Consider the following 27849-nt stretch of genomic DNA (forward strand, 5'->3'; position numbering starts at 1 on the left):
TTTCTACTTGTTTGGTGTTGTTTTTGTTTTTTTTTCATTTTTATTGTTGTTAATTCTAATAGAAAAAAGAAAAAAAATTTTTCTCTTGATTTTTTTTTCTTGCATTTTTTACTAATACACTTGCAAAGGACATATCATTTGAGCTTCCTTGGTCTTTCCATCATTTTGAGCTTGAATTTGAATCATTGCTTGTGGATATAAATTTCATTGCATTTTATGGCTTGGTTTCATGATCATGATTCATTCCATCATTCATTTGACATCCATTCCCATCCATTTCCAGCGCTTAACATTGACCATACCTCCCATTTCCACAATCAATTTCCAAAATTTTGATAGGAAATTAGTCGCTTATCCTCAAAATTACACTAAAGCTAACCCTAATGCAATATAGGGCCAACCCTAGGTCATCTCTCAAGGAATGATTTTTAGTCTAATTGAAAGTTATCTAGTGAAATAAATCAACCAAAGTTTGTAGGAATTTAGTTACCTAACTAATTAGCTAAACTAATTACCTAATGTGCAAGTAATTAAAATGCTAGTGAAAGTGAGTGAAATGAACTTCCCTTTTCGCAATAATGGAACCCTAGAGATTAGTTGATTTTGGATTCATTATCTTCTCATGATTAGGCTAAGTTTAGCTTCTTTTTCCTCTTGACTAAAGCTGTCATGACTTAAGAAAATTATCCAAAGCCAATTAACCTAATTAGCTAACTCCCTAGGTCTTAGATTAAAGTCCCTCGTTCAATTAACCAATTGGTGAAGACATTAGCCAAGTGATTCACTCAAAATCCTCTCTCAACAGCCATGGTCAAACACATAAATTGAGCAACCCACAAGATTATGTCAAGCTACTCAACAACACAAGCATTAACACCACAAGATTATGCAATATAACACAAGAAATTCACTAATTGAAAAACACAAGATTATGTGCCAAACAAAGAGTGGCAAAATTCAGTCATGGCTGTCCAAGGAAGAAATTAAATGAAACAATCATCTCTCTTTACATGAACATCAAATTCAAATTAGAATTTATAAGCTAAGATGATTAAACCCTAGATTAATGAACCAACCATCTAGTAAAAAGAGAAGAGGATAGGAAACAAAAGAACTTAGCCAATTTGAAGCTCAAGACTCATCCTCCATCTTCATCTCTCTAGGATTCCACAAAGAAACTTAGCCAATCTTCATCTTTTGGACCAAAATGCCCCTAGTGCACTGAACCTAGAAACTTAGGCAAAATTACAAATCTAATGCAATGTGTGCACTTGAAGGTGATAAATCATTAATAAAAGGGTCCTAATTGACAAATAAAAGTGGGTAACAAATGTGTTCTATCATAATATATAATCAATTTAATGATTAGATATGCGAAATTATATTTGTAAAAAATTAAATTGATAGTTATTAATTACAAATGAGATAATTATAAATTATTTGATTGATATATTTTTAATAGGAGCATTATTGTCTTTGCACTCTAATTTTAAAATATACTCAGTTTCAAAGAATCTAGCTATAGTGCATGAATTTTGTGAATTTTTTTGTAAATTAGTCCATTGCACGGCACTTATATGTGGATTTTCCTTAAAAAAAATGACATGGCAAGAAGTCAAAAGCATGAGCCTGGATAGTAGGAATCATTATGAAGGCTGGGAAATAATTAATCACACGCGCTTCATTGTGCACACAAATTCATGTTATGGCTAAGGCTTTATTTTCTTATATTTATTGGGAGTAAATATGATGAAAATAAATATAAAATCTTTGCTCTCTCTGTCTCTCTATATGTGTGTGTGTGTGTATATATTTATATGATATTTGAAATATATGGTCGAACTAGTTAAGAAATAAGTCTCAAACCTGTCCAATGGAATATGCTGATGCTGGGTTCGACATTTCTATGACCTCGGGATATTGAGATATCTCCAGTCGCTCCAAATTATGGAATGCCACCTACAAATAACAAATGGCTTGTAAATGTTTTGTTTGTGAGAAATGTTTATTTTTCCACATCGAAACATATATACACAACATCTACGAACATGAAACATATTGAGTATAAGCAAAAAAAAAAAAAATGTTTGGCAATGATTTTGCAACTAGTCATCATAACATGTGGAAAGAAATTGCATGCGTAGGTTATTATGTAGAAATAATTTCCCTATCTTCATTTAAAGTGATTTTCTACCTAAAATAAAAACATACCATCTGTTGAAAGATCATTTTCACTGTACCGTTTAGGTCACCTTCACAAAACCATTGTCCATCTTGATCATCTGCCAGTATCTGTTGAACTAATGGTGCGCTTGTGTCTTTGGTAGAGAAGCTCTTCATTCTTGGACATTGCTTTATTACAAGTTCCTCTAATAGTGGAAGCTTCAAGGAGAAGCTACTAGAGCAAAACATTTTGAGGTTTGGCAAGGATTCAAGTTCCAAAACTTCTAAGCTATTGAATGCAATTTCATTATTTTGGATCTCCCCTCTCTCTTGTGCCACAATTTGCTCAACTAAATTACATGCTCTTATCTTCAATGTTGTTAACTTAGCTAAATTTCTTGCTGTTGATGGTGCAATTACATCAATCAACCTATTGCAATTTTGCACCTCTAAATATGTCAAGCGATTAAATGTAACCGAGGAAGGCACAAGGAGAATCAAATTGGAACAAGCATCCACATCTAAGTATTCACGAGCATCAAGAACAGGGTCTGATTGAAACCCCTCCTTACATATATGTTGGAGTTCATCCAACTTATAGAGCGTTAACTTGTTGAGTCGTGTTTTGATCTACTCTTGTCCCTTCTCATCAAACAGACAAGGTAATTAAAGAGGGAAGAAAAGAAGAAAAATCAACTTTTAAATATATATATATATATATAATTTAAAAAAACAAGAACAATAGAGGAATTGATTAATTGAATACACACAGATAAACACAAGTTTTAGAGTCCCTACATTGAGGAGGAATATGACAAGGAGCCTCAATTTTATCTATAAATACTCCTCTCTATTAGGTGAGAATTCCATTCACTTATTTAAATACTTTGAGAGTTTCCCAAAAGATATTGGAGCCTATGGAAACTTCATCAAGCTTCAGAACGAGATCATTAAAGATCATTCTTTCTATTATAACCACTCTCTTTTACTCATTAATTCACATTGAAATCTGTTCATGTTTGGAGTTCTTTCTATCACTTGTTTACATATTTATCTCTCTTGTTACATTCTTCACAAGATGTTGCACTTTATCAACATAATTTCTAATTTATAAAATGAAGAGTGATGAGCCTAAATCTAGAGAGGTAAATATGAATAACTAACCTAAAAGAACATTTAGATATTCATGGTCACTTAAATTGCAACTTCATGATTTGGTTAGAACTTTGATTTTGAGAAAAGTAAATTCTATCCTAATTAAATTAAGACTAATTAGCTTAAAGGTAATTATAATGCTTTAGAAACAATTGTCACTATAATTGATGATAAAGAGTCAATTTAAAAGTAATAGTAACCTATAAGTGATCAATCCTACACCCAATGCTTCTACTAATATATTAGGTAATAATCTTCATATATTTGTGATTTTTCTTTTTTGTAATTTTTTTCATTTAATTCTTAAATAAAATAATTTTCTCTCATAATCTCTTGTTACTTTTCTGATTGAAATAGCAAAACTTTTGTCTGATCACCTTGTTAGTTTATAGCCTGGAATTTTTCAGGTAATTAATTAATGCAATCCCATATACTTATGGGAGTGATCAATAATAGGTTTTATATATTGTTGAATTTTATGGATGATATAAATGTTTCAATAGTTTGCTACTCTATAAATTATTTTTCCTTAAGAAGATTATTTTTAAGGTGGTTAAATAAGAAACCAACGCATTTTTTTACAATAATTTAAATTTAATATTCAAGACTGAGTAGAACATATCACACTATCAATGAATTTATTGACTACTTAAACATATATAATTCAATTAACGAAGCAAAACTTTCAACGATTTTCTGCATATAAACATACCTCAAACCTTTTGACAAATAGTAAAGACATAAGGTGTCACGTCTCAAAGTATAAAAGTGACCGACACGGGATATATATACTGTAACATCCCAATTTAAATTTTAATAATGAATTTAGATTAATAGAAATTTAAAAAAAATATTTAGAGGTAAGCAAATTAGAAGGAGATAATTGTTAAATCTAATTAGGATATAATTCTAAATTAAAATTTAAAAAAAATAATAATTAATTAATTAATTAAAAAATATTAAATTATTATTATTATTATAAAAAAAAGAAAATGTCTAAAGAAAGAAAGAAGAAGAAGGAGAAGAAGAAATCGTGCTTTCGGTGCTCTCCCACGGCAATCATGACACACACACACATATTATATATATTAATAATAAAACAAAGAAGAGAGAGGAAAGAGGAAACAAAAAAAACATGTGGGACTCGCAGTATTTTTTTTATAAAATCACCCTCCTTCCTTCATTTCTTCATTTCATCCCCGTACGCGAGCTGAGGCAGAGAGCGAGCGAGAGAGCGAGCGACATTGATGGAGAGGCTGACTGATTTAGAAGGTGAAGCTCCATAATAGGATACTTCATATGAGATTTTAAGTATTCTAAAACTAGGTAAGTGTTCTAAATATTTTTCTTAGTCATATTTTCTCTTTGGTTTCTGATTTTGTGGTGATAGAAAATTTAGGATTTGGAAGAGGGATGAATTTACGTTGAATAAATATGGTTTTGAGGTTGTTAGTAGTGTAATAAATATTTTAGAGTATTATTTTGTTGATAGAATTGGAATTTGAGGTATTTGAGTTTATCCCTAAATTTCTATAGGTAGATTTTTGGTTAAATCTGAAAATATAAATTGATTTGTTGATATGTAGATGATTATTTGAGATGAGAAATAAATTATTATGGCTATAGAATAATGATTCTAGGCTTGAAATCAAGTTTACAATTTTTTGGTATTTTATGTGTGAATTTTTGGAATAAAAAGAGAAATTTTGATATTAGAAAAATATTTGAATGAAATTATTGTGAAGGAGACTATTAAACCAAGTAGATAGGTTCAAATACATGAAATTAAATTTTAGAATTCAAGAGACTAAGACTAATTTCTTAAAAAATTAAATAAATAAATAAATATAAAATAAAATAAAATAAATACTTAGGTGTTAGAGTATGAGTGAAAATTGTGTTAATAATATTATTGACACATTGGGATGTGATCAATTGTAAATTAATTTTCTTTTGACACCATTCAAGCTTTGGAAAGCTTTGGAAGTGTTGTAACTTGATGGGTAATTTTTGACCTCTCAAAAGTTGAGGTAACCAGGGGAAATCTATTTTATACATTTGTATATTAATTAATTAATTATGTTAGTGAAACAAAAGAATATATATATATATATATATCTAAATTTAAAATAGTTGTTTGTAATGCATGTGGCTTTGTTAAGACCTTATAATTTGTGACCAAGTTAATTGTGACTTGGTATAAGTAATGAGATTGATGTTGATGATGATGTGCACAATCTTGACTATAAATTATGAATTATATATATGAATTTTTAAAATGCATTTTTTTTATTAGTATGATCATATGGCGGGAGTTCGCCTTAGTGAAGGAGTTAGCGATTACACAAAATCCATATAGTATTTGGCTATTAACCAATAATCCTAGGGGTTATAGCCGCTATTTACCTTGTAAGGTACTGTAGCATTGTTCTTATTAAGGGACTTGACCCTATTGGCCTACCTGGAGTTTTGGATAGAGCTAGTTTTGGGTATGACACCCCATAGTGTGTGATTTGGGGGAAACCGTGTTCATAAGTGAGTAAGGCAACCTTGGCCCGGTAGCCCCTCATGATATGATTAAGGCTTTGGGTAGTCTCACTACACGGATTTCATGTCAGAGGAAATAAGGGGGGATATAAGGAAGAGATTGATCATGCATATTATTATTATCATGCCATTTGAGTGATTGATGGCTATGTTGAGAATATGATTATAATTGTAGAAATGAGAACATGTAGTAATTATGTGAATAATGTATATGTGGCTATTTGTGTAAATTTTATACTTGACTTTATTCTTGAAATTATTCACATGAGTTAAATGTTAATGTGATTAACATGTTATTAATGTGATTGTTTGAATGGTCACCTTGATAAATTTATTGATTACTTGCATTCATAATTAATTATCATGCATTTGTATAACTTAGATATACCTTGGTTACTAAGTAGTTGTACTCACCCCTCTCTTTTAACATATTACAGGAGCTAGCTCATCTGAGAAGAACAGAGGAAAGGAGCATTAGGCCAAGTGATAATAATCACTTCTGTAGGCCTCTCTCCTTTTATGTTGATATGTGTATTTAGTTTATGATATTGCCAATTAGGATAATATATTCTTGATCCATTTGCACTATGGGTTTTGTGTAGGATGGAAAGGTATTTTGGGCTCTTGAGATTGTGTTTTGATGCTTGTATTATATTAATAGGTCAAAATATTTGTGCAAGTAAAAATAGTTATTATCATGCTTCCGCATATGTTTAATTGAATGATATGAGTTCTCAAATATATTTTAAAGACTTGGGATTCCTTTATATTAAATAGTTTGTGAAAAATAAATACATATTAAGAATTCATTTAGGTTAATCTCGTATTGTATAATCTATTTGGGTTAGTCCTTGATTAACCATGGTTAGTATGATGATTAAGTCCTAATTTAGGACGCCCGTTACATGTACAAACACACATTTCTTATCCTTAATTTAATAAAATTTTCTTTTTTTACTCGTAATTATATTTGCATTAGGTTTAGGACATTCTTATGTTTCTCAAACAAAAGTCTTATTATTTTTGTAGAAATTTCATTAGAGCGTCCCTTGTAAATAAGACCTTTTGAAAATCTTACAACAATATTTCAAAAAAAAAAATCACTATAACTAGGAGTTCTATGCCTTCCAACCGACAGACAAAATGTATAACAAAATAAGGACCTTAACTGTAGTCTATGTGAAGCACCTAATCATATTTTTCATAACATAATACATAAATTTTATATTTACATCAATAGAAAATATTTACAGAACAAATTTCCACCCAACTCTGCAAAAGTCCTTCGTTGGTTAAGTAAGACGTACAACATCAATTATGCTATTTGAGACCAAAATAATTTTCAATGAATAACGTCCCTACTATAACATTTTGTAAAATCAAAATGAATACAATACAATAGTTATATAAATTAAATGAGAAAGCAATTCAATGTAAATAAATTTATAAATTTGGAATAAAAGTTCTATATAATTTTAATAACAAGAACATTTAAATTTGTGATAACAAAGTAGCTTTAACATTTGATCTTAATAATTCAAAATGATTAAATAATAAATAAGAATAACAATATTTACTAATTGAAAACCATTAAATATGAAATCACCAATTAATAAAACATTCATATTTTTGGGGATTTATAAAAATAATTTACAAATATGGACACATAGTCCACGAGGATAAGTAATCAAACGCAGCTGAAGTTACAAAGCAAACGTGAACACATAGTTCACAATGATAATACTAACTAAACGCGGCTTAAAACCATGAAAACAAATGCAAGTGTTAAACCCACAAATAACAAATGTGAGAATAGAGCTCATGAAAATCAAACTAGTTAATCATTGATCATGGCGCGTCAAGGGCTAAAGGAATTGTTGTTAGCAACTAATATTATGTATAAAATTCTCTTTAAATTCATTTTCAAACGTGCGGGAAATCATCACTATTAAAATACGGTTCATATTTTCAAAAGCAAACTCGCATGAATAGTTTTGAGTATTAAAAACTTGCCAAAATAAAGTTTAATAACTAATGTTCATATTTGGCATTTATTAATAACCCAAAAATAATCAAAGTTGATAAAATAATCTCATCAATTTTGAAAGTGTCCTTCGTAAGCAAAAATACATACATATGCCATAATTCATAATGTCATTCAACATCTCTTTATAATTTCTCAAGATATAAAAAAAATTTAATTAACAAAATATTAAATATGTAATATAATTGTTGTTGAATAATCTATGTTAAAAAAATAAAAGAAAGAAAAATTTTATTGATAAACTAGTTGGGATGTTATCCACTTACCTGAGGCAATGCCAACACTGTAATTTACTTCTTAACACTCCTCACAAGGTTTATTCCTAAAACAATTCAATATAATGATAATTGAATCTCTAAAATCTTATAAAACTCATAATTAATCATCACTTACTTAATTATTGTAATATGTCCCCACATTGATCTTAGACATCAATCTTTTAGTTTTTCTTTCAAATACATATTCCCTCCACATTTCATTCTAGTACACAAAATTATGATGATTCACTAACTCATCCTTTATCTAAACAATACCATTATTTATATGTACAGTCTTTCCATAACATACGTGAAACCATAGCGTTTTATTTCAAAATATTTCAAAGTTTAAATAAATACAATAAGCTACCTGCCAAATAATTAAATAAATAAAATAGTCTTCATGGACCCCACATAACCTTCCAACAATTATACGTAAGCAAGTGCTCGATCGATCCCAAGTTGCAGCATAAAAATTGAATAACTTCACTACAAAAATTTATTTAATGATTCATTACACATGTTTAGTTATTCAATTAAATCAAGATAATTTCTCCTTCCACATTCCGTCAAACACATTATATGCATGTTAAGATCATGTCATACACAAGTACCAAAAAATTATTAAGTTGTCAATCATACAACTCTCAAGCATCAAGTTCTTTTATAAAGTTTTCTAGATTCAATTTCATAACAAAAATTTTTGAAATTAAATTTTTGTCCTTAATACAACCATAACCAATCTAAACAATTCAAGATCTCCCCAAATATCATCATTTATATTGCAAAGTTTTCTCCATAATACTTTAGCCAAAACTAATTACTCCATTGAAATATAATTCTCCTTTAAGCATTATATCAAATACCTTGTGGGGATTGATATCCAAACTACAGCATGAAACTTCTTGCTCTTCAAATCTCTTGCTCAACAACTCCTAAACATTTATATAATATCATCCTTTCTCTCACACACACAGAGCAACCGATACAAATAGAAGAATCAGAATTTCAGCACCCAAATCACAGACACACGACAGCAGAACAAACACCAGGGAAAAATTGCAATCTTAGCCACTTAAACACACACTCACTCACACGCACATAACCAACAAGGAGAGTTCAAAATGCTTCACATCTCACTCAGCAATGACAGGGACAGAGAAGGAGAAGTTGAAGACCTTGCACATCGAGAAGAAAGAAGAGCGTCAGGCGCCCATCACCACGCCAGCACAGCGACGGAAGAGAAGAAATCCGGCAACGGGAAGCAGAACTAAAGAAGGACTGACGAAAGTGTAAGGAAATCGAACCTCAAAAGCGGCGAACCTACGGCAAAAACTGACCGACGATGGATGGGCTGGCAGCAGAGGACGACACAGAAAGTGAACGGAGGAAGGAAGTCCATCGACGATGGGGTTTGATAATTAAGTTCGCTATCTCTCTCTCTCTCGCCCCCTCTCTCAATCTACTGGAAGAAGAATCAGAAAAAATGATAAGCGTTTCCATCTCTCTCGCGTTTTTGTCTCTGTTTCTTGTCTTCTTTTATTTATTTATTTTTTTAATAACGCAGAGGGGCAAAATGGTAATTCTACCAAGGATTAAAATAAAAGAAATAAAACTTCTCATATGCACAGGATTCGAACCAAGGACTGTTATGATAGATTGTCAACACAACTATTACTATACCAACACTTCATCTTATTATATCTACAGAAAAAAAAATAATAAAAATAGAATATTAACACCGTAATATAAATTTAATATTTTATTTAATTTTACTAATTTTTTTTGGTTATTACATTAATATATTTTTTTTTGGGTTATTACATAAGGAAAGTAAGACTGACACTTTATCTTTTAGATTATAAAAGATCAATGTAAAGATTTTATTTCATTAGAATGATTTAACGCATACCTCTGCAACTAAAAACAGAGGTGATTGATCGGGGATCTCATCTTCATCCTCTTCCCTTTTCCCTCCCATGCTTGGTGCTTTGGCATCTTCAATCTCTCCACATGAACATCATCTGAATCTCCAAAACTCACAATTTCTTTGAGACCTTGTTTCCATATATATTGAAGTTTTGGGAGGTTAGAAAGAGAGATTTTTTGTATATGAATGACTTCTTTCTCTGACATTCTTCCTTCATATGTTCTATTAAATTCAAACACAACTAGTAGTGAATCACAATATATTACTTGAATTTCTTCCAAGTTTCACAAGGCTGGTAGCATGCTTGAAGGAATAAGAACATCTGATAGAAAGTCACAGTTTTTCATCGCTAGAGATTTCAAATCACTGAAAATGTTGTTCTCAATTGGACGGTACTAGAAGTTTCTTAGCTCGGGAAACAAGGATAAGTCCAAATGTTCAAAGTTTCGGAATGCAATCTGTGCAAAGGAAATTCTAAAATTAATTAAATTAAAGGGCATCTTATAGAGTTGTTAAACAATACTAACAAGACACTTTTCCTTGTTATCATCAATACTATGTTTCACACCATTGTTGTAAAGGAAATATAACATACCTTATCGACATAGATCTTTTTTGTTGTTACATTCAAGTCACCTTACCACCATTCTTCATCTTTCTCCCCATTTATTACCTTTCTGAGCATTGGAGAACTTGTTCCTCTTTCACAAAAGATTTTCAGCCTAGGGGAAAACAGCTAGAGCTTTTAAGTTCGGTGCCTTTTGTGCAATTGAATCAAGAAAACTTGCTGCTACTTTATCATCAATCTGGGAAAACCCAAGAACCTTCAATTTTCTTAAATAATGGTCCTTTCATTGCGGATCTTGCAGCATCATTATAGCCTCCTTATTGTTTAATGACCACTTTTCCAAGTTTGGAATCACCTAAAACATAACATACTTCATTAATTTTCTTTCACATAAAATAATTAAAAAATATTTTACCAATAAGCAAAGAGGCACACTATACGGGTGGTTTTATTCTATTGAGCTATATCACCTAAAAGCAGTAAACTTCATGCTAAAGTTTCCATACATTTTTTTTTTCATTGTTTATTTCGATATCTTCTGAAATATACATTTTAATGTATTGAAATGAAAAATGATATGTCACAAAATTTTGTCCTCACCTTCAACCATGCAATATTAATTTTCTTTGAAAATGAAAGTTTAGTATCGAACTATTTGGAAAGAAAATAATTACTTCATGACAAGCTAGATATTCCTAAGATGAGTAAAATATTCTATAACTTGTACCTCTTCGATCATGAAAAGAGTTTGCTGCATGGAAATTTGGTCTCTTGTGCATTGTCTTTCCAATAACTTCAATTTTGCATTACAGTTATAGACCCATAGCTCCCTCAACGATGGGCAAGTTAAATTGTGACTTCAAGCATAGAAGCTATTAAATTTATGCATGGCGCGAATCTCCAAGGAGTGTAATCGATCAGGTGAAATATGACTTTTTCCTCCATGGCCACCTCTTTCTTTGCTACAATTTCTTTCATTCGACAAAAATCAACTACAAGTTTTTCAAGTTGTGACGATCCACGGCTATTGAAAATGGGAAGAGACATTCTAAGTTTTCACATTCTTCAATACAGACATCTTGGAGATTATGAAAGCGGAAATTCTCTTGAGGATCCTTACTCCATATTTGTTTCGATTTCGGCAAGCGAAGGATATGGAGTTTCTTTAATTGTATGAATTGTGTTCCTGTGTCCTCTCCACTATGGCTTTCTTCGTTGGTAGTTAATTTGAATATCTCTTGCACTGAACAACAATCATTGACCTTCAATGCCTCCAGGCTTCCAAATGTTGATCTCTTCGTATCAGATGGGAATAACTTCCCATGTTTCTTACAATTATTCACCTCCAAAATCTTTATCCCATCAAATTGATAGTATCATGCTTTCTTCAAGAATTTCATGTCTGTTATTACCACGATCTCCAATTTTGAGAATCGGACCTGTGATACAATACACAGCTCTATGATCAACAACGACAACAATAATGCTTGTAACTACACAAAAACTTCTTGTATTACCTCTTTTGGTATTGCGACATTTTTCTCCTCTACTGCAATTATCTCCTCCATCATATTACATCTACTTATTGCAAGCTGTTTAAGATTTTGAAAACTTCGAATAATAGAAGCTGCAAATAAATACTTTAGACCACTACAATCTTCAACACTCAAATTTATCAATATCTGTAGAGAATTAGCTGTAGAAAGGTGGTGGTCATCCCAGATCTTTTTCAAATTGATTGAACTCAACTTTAGAGTCTCCAAATTAGAAAATATAACCTGTAAAAGGGATATAGTAATACACAATAATAATATTGCATGCGAGATTCATTAAGAAAATGTTGAGAATTTTGATCAAACTAATAATGTTACCATTAGTCTTCTATATGAGTCCAAGAACTGACAATCATGTTCATAGAATATAATGCTTATAAAATTTTCACTGATTAAAATTTTACATATTGGATTTAAATAGTATATTCTATCCAAATTAAGCCAAAATATAATTTATTAAATGAAACAATTATCAATAGTTTTGTATCATATACTGCTTGATATATATTCAATTTAATTCATTTAAAACTTATAATACATGATCAGCGTGACAAAAGAAAATAATAATGTTATTGTTAGTACCTATTCATGCAAAAATTGACATCATGCACCTGTAATATCATTCTTATAAAATACATCACATAATTTCTTCTTACCATAAATTTTTTTCCCAGATTAAAATCTTACACAGTCTTCAATAATTTGATATTGTAGTTGCCCATATATTAATTAGTTTTATCTAAAAACAATAATTATATCTACAACTTCTTAAACATTTATTAATTATTTAAAAACGTATACATATACACAAATTTATACAATAATCAAACAAAAAGAACATACCTTTGCATTAAAAAAATATGGTGGAGCATTGGTTCCTAGATAACTCTTCTTTGTTGTTATAGATGTCAACTCATCAGAATAAAATAATCAATTTCTGACAAATGTTGTAAAGTCAAAGAGCGCAATGAATAAAACTCGATATTATCATCAATAATCTGTGAGTTTGGGGAAGAGCTTTCTGAAAACACAATCTTCATAGAATTGCAATTTGAAACTTCAATCTCCACAAGTTGACAAAGAGCTTTGACCATTAATACAGAGAAGAGATATTTCAATTTGTCACAACGTCTATCTTTGATGGCTTTCAGTTTTGCAAAAGAATTACTTACAAGTGAGCCATGACATAAATTCGCCATTTTATTGAGATTACTAATTACGTGTGTCTCCAAATTGGCGAAGAAAACGCGACTTTGTTTTCTATGCATTGATGAGTTGACAATGTGTTCAATTTCCCCATTGTTTTGGATGTGAAGGTGCTTTAACAAAGGAAATCCTTCTCCATTCAAATGGTAAAGAACATTGGAGATTCCATTTATTTCATCCAAGTACAAATCTTCCACTCCTTTAACAAGTTCTTTAATACCATGCTCCAATGAATGCTAGTGACAAGTTTGAGCTTCAAAGTTTTTGAGGCCCCATAGTCATCAGACCATTCCCATACATCTCCTATCACTATCTTGTATCTTTCTAGCTTCTCAAACATTAAATTTCTTGGCAAAACCCAAGATCCTTTGATTTGAATATCCAGAGTAGTCAACTTTCCCAAACTCCTAATTTCGACAAGGGAAGCATTTATATTTTTCTCAGCTGAATCTTCTTGGTTCCACTTGATGGAGGTATTGCGCCCAAATACAATTCTCCTCTAATTTGATCAATTTTGATATAATGTTGGATGGGAAGATTTGAATTCCAGAATTGGTTAGATCCAACATTCTAAGAAGAGTCAATTCCCCTAGTTCAGTAGGCAATGTTATCATGGATGATCCTTTAAGACTAAGAATTTGAAACTTGTTAAAGCTCCAGTGTTGGTCATGTCTCCCAAAGCACAGTGATCCAAACAGTGTTTGTAGGTACATAAGGAAATGAAAAGATTTGGGCAATGAAGGTAATTGCATGCTAGTCAAATCTAACACTTTGAGGCTTTTCATTCCCTCGAAGAAAAAATCTGGAACATTTAAAGATCGATTCTTGTTACTCAAGATGAAAAGCTTAATATTAGGACAATCTAACCTTTCAGGAAGCTTATGAATGTGACACCATTCTAAGATGACTTGAGTGCATCTTTGAAGGAATTCTTCTGATGGCCACGTTTTGATCTCATCGCGCCTTCCAATTTTGAAAGCATGCTTATCTCTTAAAGGAATTGACATTGCTACATCTCGTACAATATCATGCATTTGGACTCTCTTGTTTGAATTGTTTTCAAGCAATAGACAAGATGCCTTTAAGGAACCAATCAACCTATGAAATATAAATCTTGCATCTTTTAATGTATTAATGTGCTTGAATAGCCCAAACCCAAAGCATATTTCAACAAGAATTCATTTGATGAACCTATGACTCCACAAAGCAAGAAAAGAGCCTTTGCTTCATCATTCTCAATATGATTGTAACTAAACTCCAAAGCTGAATAAATTATCTCATTCATTCCTTCTGTATCAACAATCTTTAATTGGTTTAAGGCATCTTTCCAAGAATCAATGCTATCTTTATTTTTTAATGCTGTTACCAGTGTCACTATAAGAACAATCAAGCCTACACATTTTCTGGCCACTTGGATTGCCACCTCATGCAAAGTAACATCTTTAACAACATCACCCACCATATATTCAAACAAGTTCCAAGCTCCTTTTTTATTAAAACATCTATCAAGAAATCTTTTTGAATCTCCATTTTTTGTAATTCATCGAGGTTCCTAAAAGTCAACAATAGTTTGCAACCTTTGTAATCCTTCAAAGGAATTCCCATCTTATCTAAATCAAGTGTTGCCCAAAGATCATCCAATATGACTAGAATACTTTTCTCATTTTTAATCCTTTGGCCAAAGTGACTTGCTCTTCCAGCTACAGTTGTCTCTTCAAAGTGAAGGCCTAAAAGATCTGCAATCTCACCTTGAATTCTTTCTAGATCTGGAGTTTGGGATATATGAACCATAACAACTTCATCAAACAACTTATGATCTCTAACTTGTTTAGCAATTTCTTCAAGTAGAGTGGTTTTTCCCACTCCTCCAAGCCCATAGACCCCTATTCGCCTGAAGTCAGGGTCTCTTAGAGCAATGACAATGTCCTCCTTCATTTTCTTTCTCGACTCAAGCTTTTTACTACTTTGTGGCAGAAGTGGGGCCTACTCTAAAGCAGGAATGTATCCAAGCGGTTGAATATTATCTTTTCCTTGCATTACTTCATCAACGTTTCCAGCCATTTTCTTTGCTTTTCTACTGAGTGGATGTCGTGTCTTTAAATCAGGACAAGGCCCCTTGTAGCAACCAACATTCCTATGATGAGGATCATCATTGAGTATCTCTGCTGCTTCTATGATTTCATCCACTCTATCTCGCCAGCTCTGTACAGCATCATAAATTTGTCGTCCATTTCTTCTTTCTAAATCCACTTCATGATTGATTGTCTCCTTTACTCTCTTCAACTCTGCAACTTTGTCTTGAGATTTGTGAAATTGTCTTTGTAGAAAATCAAATAACCGACTTGCCTTGCAATGGGTGCCACAGTGTAGTCTACTATCGGTTCTACAACTTTTCCAGCAATGGTACTCATGAGAATCTCCATTCTTGTTTCCTGATATAGCTGTGTAGAAGCTCAAATATATGAACAACGGATAATATAAGGAGAAAAAGTTGGTAAAAGAAAAAATTGAAAAAGAAAAATGCATAGATAGTTCAATACCTCTGGTGTTATACAAAGAGTCTATATCTTTTTTTTTTTTTTGTTTTTTTTTTGGTAAAAGAGTCTATATCCATTTACTAATTCGCTTCATGTTGTTCATCTCCTCTTTATTTCTAATAGTTTTCTTTTTTTGTTTTTTTGGTGAATCTAATAGTTTTCTCTTTAGATGATTAGGCTTATATATCATAGTATATTGTTGTTTCACATTGTTTAATACTGTTTTATTTTTAGTTTAGTTTCATTTTAATATAGTTCCTCTTATCATATTCATTACATAAGTTTTGGAAAAATATCAATTTATTTGTAACCATAATTTTAAACATGTTTAACAGATTCAATCATATTAATATATCATTGCATAAAAATATATTAATTAAAATTGATTACTAAAATCAAGTTATGTTTACAAGGATTCTTAAATATAAATACTTTTTAAGCAACATATATGGTAATTTAAAGGAAAACTATTAATTATTAATAATAGTTTTTTAAAAATAACTAATCAGAAAATAATTTATGATTATAAAATTAATAATTATGAATAAAATAATTAATTAATTTTAAAAACATAATTTTAAAAAAACAATAGCGGCAATTGTCACGGTTCATCTATACGGTGGCAAATTCACTTTTTCTAAGAGAACGGCGGCAAATGCCACAATGTTTTTTTAGAATTGAGGAAATTTTTTGACACAACCGTGACATTTATTATGGCTTACATGAAAACCATATGGAAATGCTAATTCTCACACTTGAAATAGCCAAGGTTTGAACAACTCGTGGCAATTTATTTATTGAGTGACCGCGGGAAACGCATGATTTTTTGTAGTTATATAAGTCTTTTACTTCTAATCAAAATTATATATAATTTATTTATTTCTATTACCGTAACTTATATATATATATATATATGAAATTAATATACTTATTTTGTTTCTTGAGTGAACTTTTGAATTAAAATATCTTGTAATGTTCGAAAAATATTTTAACAGCAAATGTGAATAATAAAATACAAATTATGAAGCGTAAAAAACTTCGTCAAAATAATAGGTAAAAAAAAATGAGACAATCCAAAAAATTCCAGATCAATTATAGAATATCTAACTATATATGAACAAGGGGGGAAAAAATTTAAAATTGGTCCATGAAAAGGCCAGAAAACACCCTCGAGCCAAAAGCCTGATTGTACATTTTCAGCCCCATAATTAGACGTCAGAGATATATAACATATTAATTTTATAAGAAAAACATATTAAAATGTCATAAAGATTGAAATAAAATTGCTTTCTAATTTAGATCACTATCTGTCTGCAAGTGAACAAGGTGTTTTTTTATTTCCAATTTAGTGAACTAGGTATTTTTCTTGTGGTCTGGCGACATAACTATGATGTTTCTAGAATATAGAAAATAATTTTTTGCGTACATAGAAAAAAAAATGAAGAATAAGATTTTTGCATTGATATTGAAATATAATAAGCCTTAGAAAACAAGGATCTATATTATGGTCCTATCTGGTAAATGTATATGCATAGATAACAAGATAACACTGTTTGTATTAAGAATTAAAATGCTAATTTGTCTCTCAACTTTTTTTTTTTTAAGTGTATGTATTGAGTACGTTTAAATTAAGGGACACAATGTTGCCTCTCGTATATTAAAAATAGAGCAATTTCACCCTTTATTGAGATATCCATTAATTTGTTATAATTGATTGAAAAAATTACAAACAAGAACTCAACGTTACAAAAAAGGACCTAATAAAAAATTATGAAAAAGACCTTATATCCAAGGGCAGTGGGAGTGACAGTGGAGGGGGTAGGTCAGTGGAGGGAAGCTAAGTTCATCCCAGACTCCTTTCCTCTCCTCTCGTCCTCTCGTCCTGTCCATGTAGCTATGTTTGTGTGCAAATGGATGAGTTGCTATATTATTCTCTGTCTTTCAACGTTACCATCTTGACAAATATTGTTTAAAATTCCAGTTTAATTGGCTTTTTCAATCGCCATGTGAATTTGCACCAACTCAACAAAGCTGTTTTAGTTTTATTGTTCCCAAGAGCCAGACTTTATTGAAAAACCAAGAGCAGAAAGATTGCATATATAATTCATTCCAAGATGAGATTGCTATTAGTATTGTGATCTATCACTAATTCTCATAGAAAATGCAAGAGAGAACTTAATTACCTCTTCTCTTTTCCACCAATATGTTGTTCCGTTTGCTTAGATTTTGTGTCCTGCAAGAAGCACAAAAATAGTTCTGTTGTTCATAATTAAAACAATAGAATGAAAGCAAAGTACTATTAATTAAAAATAAACTTATATTTAGCCTTTTTTAAGAAAAAGAAGAATGGAAGCTGAAAACAATAATGACAGCAGATATGGTGTTGATAATAAATACTAGCAATATTCATTTGTCTAAACTCTTACCTGTATCAGTCTGAGTGATCAGCACCAATCTTAGCGTCTCGCCTCCGATATCAACTTTCAACACACGCACACACAAGGAATTTTTTTTTTCTTTTAACGTATGTATGGCAAAGTAGCAATAGATAACAGGAAAGCAAAAGAAAATGAACCAGAAAAGAGATCTTCAAATGAAAACACCAAACTTCTTTTTTCTTTTCATTTATTTTTGCAAATTCAATTAGTTTAAATATGAAAAATAGCTAACGAAGCTTGATTTGAAAATAGGGAGAACAAGGGAGCGAAAAGAAGCGAGATGCAGAAGACAAAAATGCTGAAGAGGACTAATTAGTAGAAGGAATTTGAAGACGAAGAAAGCAATAATGGCACATTATATTAGTATATGAAGATGAAGACAGGGTATAGCTTAGCTTAATTAACCATATTAGTATGTTACCATATAAGAGTACAGTGGACAAACACATATTGTTAGATAGGCCCAGACATCTCGTAGTGCTCCATTCAATTTTACGATTTGTTTATTGTAGTGGCACCAAAAAGCAATAACACCATCAAAACAACCGCGCGGCACTTGTCTTTTCACTAATAGAAAATAATCTTTTTACACTCTTATATTTACACCGGTTCATGTGTATATGATGTATAAATAAAAGGTGATAGTATTTTTATAAATAAATAACTAACTATAATGATATTTACACCGGTTCTTTACGTAATCAGTGTAGGCATATTAATAACTACACTGGTTACACTACGTAACCAATATAGTTATGTATCATAATTTTTTAAAAAGTCATTTTTAAGTTACACTACATAACCAGTATAGTTATGTATTATAATTTTTTAAAAATTTATTTTAAGATATCTATATTGATTATTAAATAGGGAGAATGACAGTTAAGGACCCCCTAAGAATATTAATTTCAATTAGGAATCTTGAAAAATAGAAATTTCAAATAAGGACCGTGGTCCTTAATGGGGATAAAAAAACATTGAATTGTCGAAAATGCCCCTGAGCTCAAAACAAAGGTACTGCGCATGAGAGAGCCCTATTCCTGCTCTGTTTCGGTGTCTTCCTTGGTTGCTCCTTCTCGTCGTCTTCCTCTATTTTAGCTCAGCCGACTGCTTAGTCGGTGATTGGGTTCTCTATATTAGGTCCAGGGGTGCGCAATCACTAGTGAGAGGTCCTCTATTGTTGCTCCCATTTTTAGTCCGGTGTGCGTGCTCTGTGTCCAGTGCCCCCTCTTCTCTTCTTCCAGGTTCGGTGCCTCTCTCTACCTCTCTCTCTCCCCTTCCATCCCTTATTCTGTTCTTCGGTGGGGGCGAGAATGATTTTGTGTTTGTTGTTGATTGTGCATTTTTTTCCTAGTGTCGTTCCAATAAGGTATTTGCAAAAGAGAAGAAACTGCAGTAATATTGATTTGTGATCCCAAAATGGTTCCATATTTGTTTATATTTATGCGATATTCGAACCTGATTTTTTGCTCTATTCTATGATTTTGCCATGAATTTGGGAAGAAAAAGTGAGAAGCCTTTGTTCGTCTGGTATTTTTATGTTGTAAGATGAATTTATTTTGTTCTGTTCTTTTGCTAGCCGAGCACATATACTGGCAATGAACTGGAAATTTATAACATTTGGTTATGTGTCTTTCAAGAAGCAATGAAAATTAGCCCAGAGCTGGCTCTTTTAAAACATAGGGCCGTTACAAAAGGGAGAAAGGCACTGCTTAACAAGGACTTTGGACTCTTCCTTGATTCCTTCCATGTGTTGCACCGAAACTTAGGTTCTACATTGGCATGTTTGGTGTTTGGTCTCTGGATTTGGAAAAGCTTTCCTTTTCATAATAGAAGAAAAACATAAATATAGATTGTAGCAGAAAGGTCGATAAGATATTATAGACTAATAAAATAGTTAAAAATAAGGGAGAATGACAAATAAAGAGCTTGTAATAACATTAATGCCAAATAAGGAATTGTAGTATTGAAACATGGTTGAAGGAGTACTGAAATTTAGAAACATCAATGTTGAAAAGTCTTAATTTGACATTAAAGCTCTTATAATGCCCTCATAAAATAAAAGTTTGGCAAGCTTCTTCCGACTTGAAAATTTGCTTGTGTAAAAGACGAATGCAATCTTGACCAAAAAATTAGCGTAGTTAGGGAGGTTGTGACTATGACTTTCCCTGACCCTCGCATGTTCTATGGAGAAAATTTAGATTTCATGTTTGGTAAATCTAATAGTATTATTTTGTGTATTCATTGGTGACGTTAGATACATTCAATAGTAGTTTGTTTTTTACCCTAATTGTTAATATGCAGGATAATGGCTAAAACAAAAGGAAATCCTTTAAGGTAAAAAAGTTGTTCTGGTTTAAGCAAGTTCAAAGAGGCATATCATGGCAAGTATACAACCCAGGGAAATGATTTGAAAAAACTCAACGTAGAAGCAATTGTAGCATGAAAAAAGTTGAGATCAGAAGAACAAGATCACTATAAGCATCTGGCTAAGGAGGAAAATGCTGGTATAAAAGCTTACGAGGTACGTTGTTTTTGACCTCAAGCATGAAAAATGCGATGAATTCAAGTAATGGTGCTGACTTGTTTTACTTGGACAGATTCCATTTGAGACAAGGTGTTCTCCGACAAAGATGAAGGAAGTTTTTGATTATATCAAAAAGCGAAAATCTTTGAGGGATAGGGTTAATAGAATAGGATTTGGTAAGCTTTTAAATATTAAATGTCACAAGTTGCCTAGAGATTTATGCGACGAAGTGATGAAGGCATTTGATCCTCCTACATCATCCCTTTTCATTAGAGGTCAAAGGAAAGTCATCAATGGCAAAGCAGTTCATACCTTACTTGGCTTGCCTAATGATGGGGAGATAGTTGATATGAATGGGGATAAGAATAAATTAAAGTTGTTAAACAAGGAGTTTAAAAAAGTATCCTATAATGTAATTGAGGATAGGATATTCTTGGGGAAAGAAAAAGATAAATTTGAGTTTCTCTTCATTCTCTATTGCTTAGGGAATTTTCTTTGTCCAAGTTCGAGTTCTAAAATAAGTGATAAACTATTGAAAGTCATGTTCGGGTTAAATTTGGGAACAGTACATTATGGTTGGTTATGTTTTATACTATCTGAGCTTGGAAAGGAGGTAGCCGAATATAAAGCATAGGAGAAGAAGGATGGGCACAAAAAAACTGTTGGAGGATGCTTATTTCTTCTTACGATATGTGGGTAAATTAAGATATAATTTGTTATAAGTTAATTATTTTGCAAAATTCTGTGGGTTATATGATATAGATGTAAATATGCAGATTTTCTACTTTCAAATGTTTCCATTAGAGCCAATTGAGGTGTCATTGCAAGAAGATGCTCTGGAACATTGGACAGAGGAGAGAGTGACAGCACGAGTTCAACTTGAGGAGGTAAGTGATCATGGCATTTTGTATCACCCTTCTCGAGGACATGACAGCTTCTCAGTAGAGCTTCCAGAAATGACTTCATTTTATGATCCGGTAAGGGCAAAATGATGGTTGTTAATTAGCAAAGTTATTTTTTATATAACTTTAAACATATGACATTTTATATGGTGCAGGACATAAAAGAGGTATACAGAGATATTGTGACCTTTACACATGGAATTGCACAAAGACTCCTCAAGCTGCAAGATAAAAGAAGAGGAGAGGAAGTTGTTGAACAGCATGATGGTGAAAAGGAAGAGGAGGAAGAGTTGGAACATGATGACAAAGAAGAGGAAGGAGAAGAGACAGGAGATGAAAATGAAAAGGAGGGAGAATTCGGAGAAGATGAGAAGGAGGAAGAGGAAGGACAAGTAGAAGGAGATGAAAATGAAGAGGAAGGGGGATCTAGAGAAGATGAAAAAGAAGAAGAGGAAGGACAAGTAGAAGGAGATAAAAATGAAAAGGAGGGAGAATCAGGTGCACAAGAAGAAGTAGAAAAGCCAATTAGAAAAAAGACTCTAAGGGTGAAAGGACACTAAGACAGTCACAACGACAAATAGTCAGCATTATTCGTTTACCCTTTTTGGATGATAGAGGAAAGGCAAAAAGAGGACATGAAGAAAGAGGACAATGTATAGAGAAAGAAGTTTACCAATACTGTACAAAGTCTATTCCACCCAATGAGGGACATGAGTATGATATTCAACCTTACTAGTTCATGTGTTCATAATCAATTGGTTGATATAATTTTGCTTTCTGTAACAGGAAAATTGTGGAGATTGAGCAGTATTATGTGATAAGATATGAATGCAAGTATCTAGGTCCTAGACAATGGATCAGTAGTTCAGTGAGCAAGTGTGTTAGTTAAAATAGATCAAGTTATAGTAAAATTTTAATGTAACTGTAATTTTGTTATGTAGGTTGTTACATTAATTGGAAGACTTTTGGTTAATGAGCAAAAGGAAAAGGATCAACTTGTGCGGCGACACATTTTTGATCCAGATTTTATGGTTTGTCTTACGGTTTAATTCCTTTATTTTATTAGGCGCTTACAAGTTACAAGTGTTACATTTTTTCATTTCAGGGAACCATAATCCACCACCAAAAAAGATGGGACTTGGATAGCCATTTGAAGGACTTCATGCCAACTACCATCAGGTATAATATAAGAGATTGTGATTTTATTTTTTTCCCTATAATGTTTGCATTACACTGGTTTTGCTATGTTGTGGAGCCAAAAACAGCCATAATGTATGTGCTGGACTCGATGCTACCATCTGGTAAAGAATCAAAGAAGAAAAAGAAGAATATAAAGAAAGGAAAGGAAGCGATGTTGCCGAAAGAGAAGGAAAAATGGCATATTTTATGGTATGCCTTTTCCTATATAATGATATATAAAATTTTGTTGGTGAAAGCTTCTCATTCACTTTGTTCTTATTCTCAGAAAAGCAGGTTTGTAGAAATATTAATGAAACTGAAACCTGAACTTGTTGATGACAATTATGACCTTGAGTTGAAAGTGGTGCCTATGGAACAGCAACCAACGACGTGAGTAAAAAAGCTGAAATTGTGTACATGTAATTAAGTGTATATTTCCCAACTACGTGACAAATTTCATATTTTTTGTAGATCTGATTATGGAATGTATGTCATCTTTTGCCTTAGACAGTGGAATAATACTACATGAGAGGAATGGGGCAGCCTTACTATGTCTCCTCTAACAATGGTAGGAATAAATGTTAAAGTAAGATATAATTTGTTATGTGTGACAGTTTTCTGTCTTATGAGTTGACTTTATCTGTTGTGTAGGAACAATTGAGTGAAATGAGTAGTGAGGTATTGTATTGGTTGGTGACTCATCCACACAATAGAGTGGGCTCTCAAGTCATGATGTCCATTTCAAATCCTGGGCATGCACGATCCAAAAGATTGAAATCATAGTGTAGACATTTGTGATATGTAAATTAAACCTTTATGTAATTATGTTTTTTTTTTGTGGCTTCTTGTATATGATACAGCAATTAATTTTAAAAAAAACTTTGACTATATGTTCAAGAAATTTGACAAACCGTTATTGATTTTCATTGACTCACGTTATTTTCAAAACTGACATTCAGTTTTTCATAATATATGTTACGCAATTTCCAAGTGAGGTTGGTGGAACACAAATTGTGCCTAGCAGCTTATCCTTACATAATGAATTCCCAATTCACATTAGGCTCTTTCAAAACATACATTCAGCTTTTTTCCAAGTTAGGTTAGGACAGTCACAAAAGACTTTACTGGAATCCAACTTGTGCCACGTCGGTTTTCATCAAATAATAAATTTCCAAGTCACATTAGGAACTTTGACAACATATGTTAGTTACTTTTCCAACTTAAGTTACCAAATTCTCATGTGAGGTTGCTGGAACAAAACTTGTGCCAAATGGCTTATTCTTACGCAGTCAATTCCCAAGTCATATTAGGCTCTTTCAAAACATTTGTTCACCTTTTTCCCAAGTTAGGTTAGACCATTCCCAAGTGACTTTGTTGGAACCCAACTTATGGCAATACTTATCCTTTAACAATAAATTCCCAAGTCACTTTAGGCATGTTCATAACATACGTTAGTTATGTTTGCAAGGTAGGTTAGGGAATTTCCAACTGAGGTTTTTGGAACCCAATCTGTGGCAAGATTTATACAAAAAAAAAAGAGTTCCCAAGTCATGTTAGGTCATTTCACATTATATGTTAGCTACTTTTCTAACTTAGGTTAGGAAATTCTGAGGTAAGGTTACCGGATCTCGATTTCTGACAGGTATCTTCTGATAAACAATCACACCCAAGTGGGGTTATTCATTTCATAACTTATGGTAGGAATTTTTCTTGCTTTGGATATGAAATTGCCAACCAACGTTATTGGTTCCCATTATCTGACAAGTCTCTTAAATGTCTGAAATACTGTAGAAAATATTAATCCCAAGTAAGGTTCTATGTTGTCAGTAGTTGCATTAGCAATATCCCTATACTACGTTACTGAATTCAACAGTCTTATGTCATGACAGCATTTTTACTCAGACAAATTTAGACCTAAAATTTTCATCAGCTTTATATTACACTAATTGCAATACATGTACACCAAATTTCCATCCCTTTTTACCTAAAAAATATCCTAGCTACCTAAATGGTACCTATGCAGTCCTTATCAAAAGAAAAACATAGACTGCAATCCCATTTACATAACCTATCACCTCCACAAGTATAAAAAAACATATGAGGTGGCTACCTGTACAAAAGGTCATTCAACAGCAAAATGTACAAAATAAATAAAAACCATATGCATTTCAATTTTAAACTAACTAATATGCATAAGGTTTTCATCCCCTTTTAATCCCTACATTAGATTAGGATTCCTACGTCTATTCTTGGTATGCCCAGCTTGATTACATCTTGAGCAATGATACACTTTTTTATTTTGAAACTGTGACTCTCTTTGCTTGGTAGGTGGTCGCCCTGGGGGACATGTAGTCAGTGGTGGTTCCAAAAAGGTATTCTTTTCATAATCTTCATAATGTAGCTCAGTCAACTAAGGCATGTCAATGGTTTCCACCGGAATCATTATGGAGCTGTAAATTTTTTCTTATGCATGAATAGTGTAGCATTCTTCAACATATGAATACACATTACCCTGAACCAATTTTATTGCTGCACATGCATGTGCCCAAGGAATTCCTACCATTTGCCATTCTTGACAAGAGCATTCTCGCAATGTTAGATTCACTCTCAAGTCATTGTTTCCTACCTTCACTAGTATCATATTCACACTATAATGTTCAGCCACCATAACTTCAGCTCTCAATACATTCTCCCTCAATTTTGCCTCAACACGTGGTCTAACTCTGTTTGACCAATTTGCTATTTCTATCTTGCTATTGTATAGCTTCCTCGCTAATTTTGCTCAGTGCTCATTTATCAACGCACATATATGATGTTTTCTCTCTTTCACTAACCAAGCATTGAAAGATTCAGCATGGTTTGATGTTATATTGTCCCATCTTTTGTATGAAAATCTTGCTAACGCCCTTGATGTTATATTCAACATGTCGATTGCCATCAAATATTGCATGCACGCCCTTGACACTATGATTCAGCATGGTTTGATGTTTTCTCTCCTTATATGGACCACTTAAATGACTTCCATCGATAAACAAAATTGGACGAGCAACTTAGAGAAACCCTTTGATGCAGCATCCATATACAATAAAAAGTCTATCAAATCTATAATTTGTCGAGGCAACCCACTTTGCAACTGTGTCTGGGTCCGTCTCCTTCGATTTCTCACAAAGCCATGAAATCAACATGTATGACTGTTATGGAAGCCCATGTATTTCCTCCAATGCTCTATCTTTTCCCCTCAAAGCTTGCCGATACGTGAGATTTAACCCATACTCTTTGTAGAGGTCTTGTCTAATCTCATTTGAAGTTTTCTCCATATTCCCCCTCACAGCATCAATGATGATTGATGATGTCAATCTTGAGTTAGCCTTTTGCTTTAATAGGAGGTTGTCTTGAGTAGAGTACATGTGTTCATTGTGAAATTTTTTCACACACAATATAGAGGTTGTCTTCTCAAGAGCATAAGTTGATATTTTCCATTTACAACCATCAATATTGCATTTGATAATCATCTTCTTAGGGCTGTTTCTCACAAATATGTAACCAAACCTATGAACAAGGCTGTATTTATATAGTGCTTTTCTGAATACAATTGCATCATCAAATGTTTGGCCAACACCCATAAATAAATCCTTCCATTTTACTGAATTAACCTCAGGCAGTGGTGCAAGAGCATTTTGTGTTGAACATGGCAAAGAGGGTGATATACTTTCAAGCTCTTGCCTACAAGGAGATCTTGGCAGTGACCATGTTAACAAATTCTCCATCCTACATTTACAATTACTTACAGGTTAATATAAATGGTCATAAACTAATTAAACACACAAATAACTAAGAATAACAACTTACTCCATCGAGTTATCCATTGCTCCATTTATTTCATTATCATTTGTCTCAACATACACATGTGCTGACTCATCATTATACTTTATCAAATGTTGTACTCCCTCATCGTCTAACAAATCTATGTATGTGTTTTCACTAAACTTCACTGTAAATTTCAAGTCAGCTACACCACTTTCAACTCCTGTCACTAATGACACCATCCTCAACAGCTCTTCATGATTTATGCCTTCTCTAATCAATTTAAAAATTAATCTCCCACCTTCATAGGTCATCTTCCCTTGTAAATCTTTTACAAAATGTCCATCAACATGAAGATAACAAAATACTTCTTTTGTTGAAGTACTTACCATATGGGAAATAAACCTGGAACAACTACAAGTAACATACAAATTTAGTACTTCACAACCGTCCATTCCATAATCCCAACCTTGACTACATAAATTCAGCATCCATGTTACATTTTTCAACATTCACGCACTTTTCAACACAGATCATAAAAATTCAGTATCCATGTTATATTTTTCTTATTTTTCACTCCTCAACTTTTTCAACTATGTCATTCTTGGAAATCATTTCTTCCGCATATCTATATATAAAGTCTAGTAATCATTAAGAAGACTACTTTTTTTTCCTAGGTATAAAACAAAGAGAAATGGTGCAAGACAACATTTGTAAAGATTAAAACTTTCTTTCTATGCGTGCATGACAGAGGACATGTGTAAAAAAAGAAAATAGAGCAATGGAAGAGAAATGGAAGAAGAAGATGCAAACTTCTCTTCCATGCATGGTAGAGGACGGAATGTAAAAGAAGCAATGCATACAATTACCTATTACAAGATGATTATACTCCACTAATTTTTCTCTAACATTTTCAGCGCACGAGAGCACACTCCATTAGTATTTTTCCCATCGAAAAACAAGAAAACAGAGCACACGAGATGAGCTTCTTTCGTGTTACCTTTCAATGTTTAGTGAGGGGGCAGTTTTGTAAACTCAA

General features: G+C 32.2%; 1 protein-coding gene across 1 annotated transcript; it reads right to left on the reverse strand.

The window, feature by feature from the left end:
- Window positions 1–1860: 1860 nt before the first annotated feature.
- Window positions 1861–10147, reverse strand: LOC129289185 (probable disease resistance protein At1g61190). The gene is made up of 3 exons (XM_054925991.1): window positions 10079–10147; window positions 2212–2730; window positions 1861–1959 (listed from the first exon to the last, which is right to left on the reverse strand). Exons 1-3 carry the CDS (start codon window positions 10145–10147, stop codon window positions 1861–1863), a joined length of 687 nt encoding a protein of 228 aa, XP_054781966.1.
- Window positions 10148–27849: the final 17702 nt, after the last annotated feature.

This window comes from Prosopis cineraria, unplaced genomic scaffold (assembly GCF_029017545.1).
Source record: "Prosopis cineraria cultivar Desert tree isolate PC_DT_omini unplaced genomic scaffold, ASM2901754v1 PC12, whole genome shotgun sequence".
Lineage (NCBI taxonomy): Eukaryota > Viridiplantae > Streptophyta > Magnoliopsida > Fabales > Fabaceae > Prosopis > Prosopis cineraria.

Excerpts from the sequence above, each read along its gene's own strand:
- LOC129289185 (XM_054925991.1), bottom strand. The coding sequence starts at position 10,147 with ATGGGAGGGAAAAGGGAAGAGGATGAAGATGAGATCCCCGATCAATCA. Across the intron at positions 2,731-10,078 it reads CTCTGTTTTTAGTTGCAGAG|GAGGGGTTTCAATCAGACCC; the intron begins GTATGCGTTAAA and ends CATATATGTAAG. Across the intron at positions 1,960-2,211 it reads AAATGATCTTTCAACAGATG|GTGGCATTCCATAATTTGGA; the intron begins GTATGTTTTTAT and ends TGTTATTTGTAG.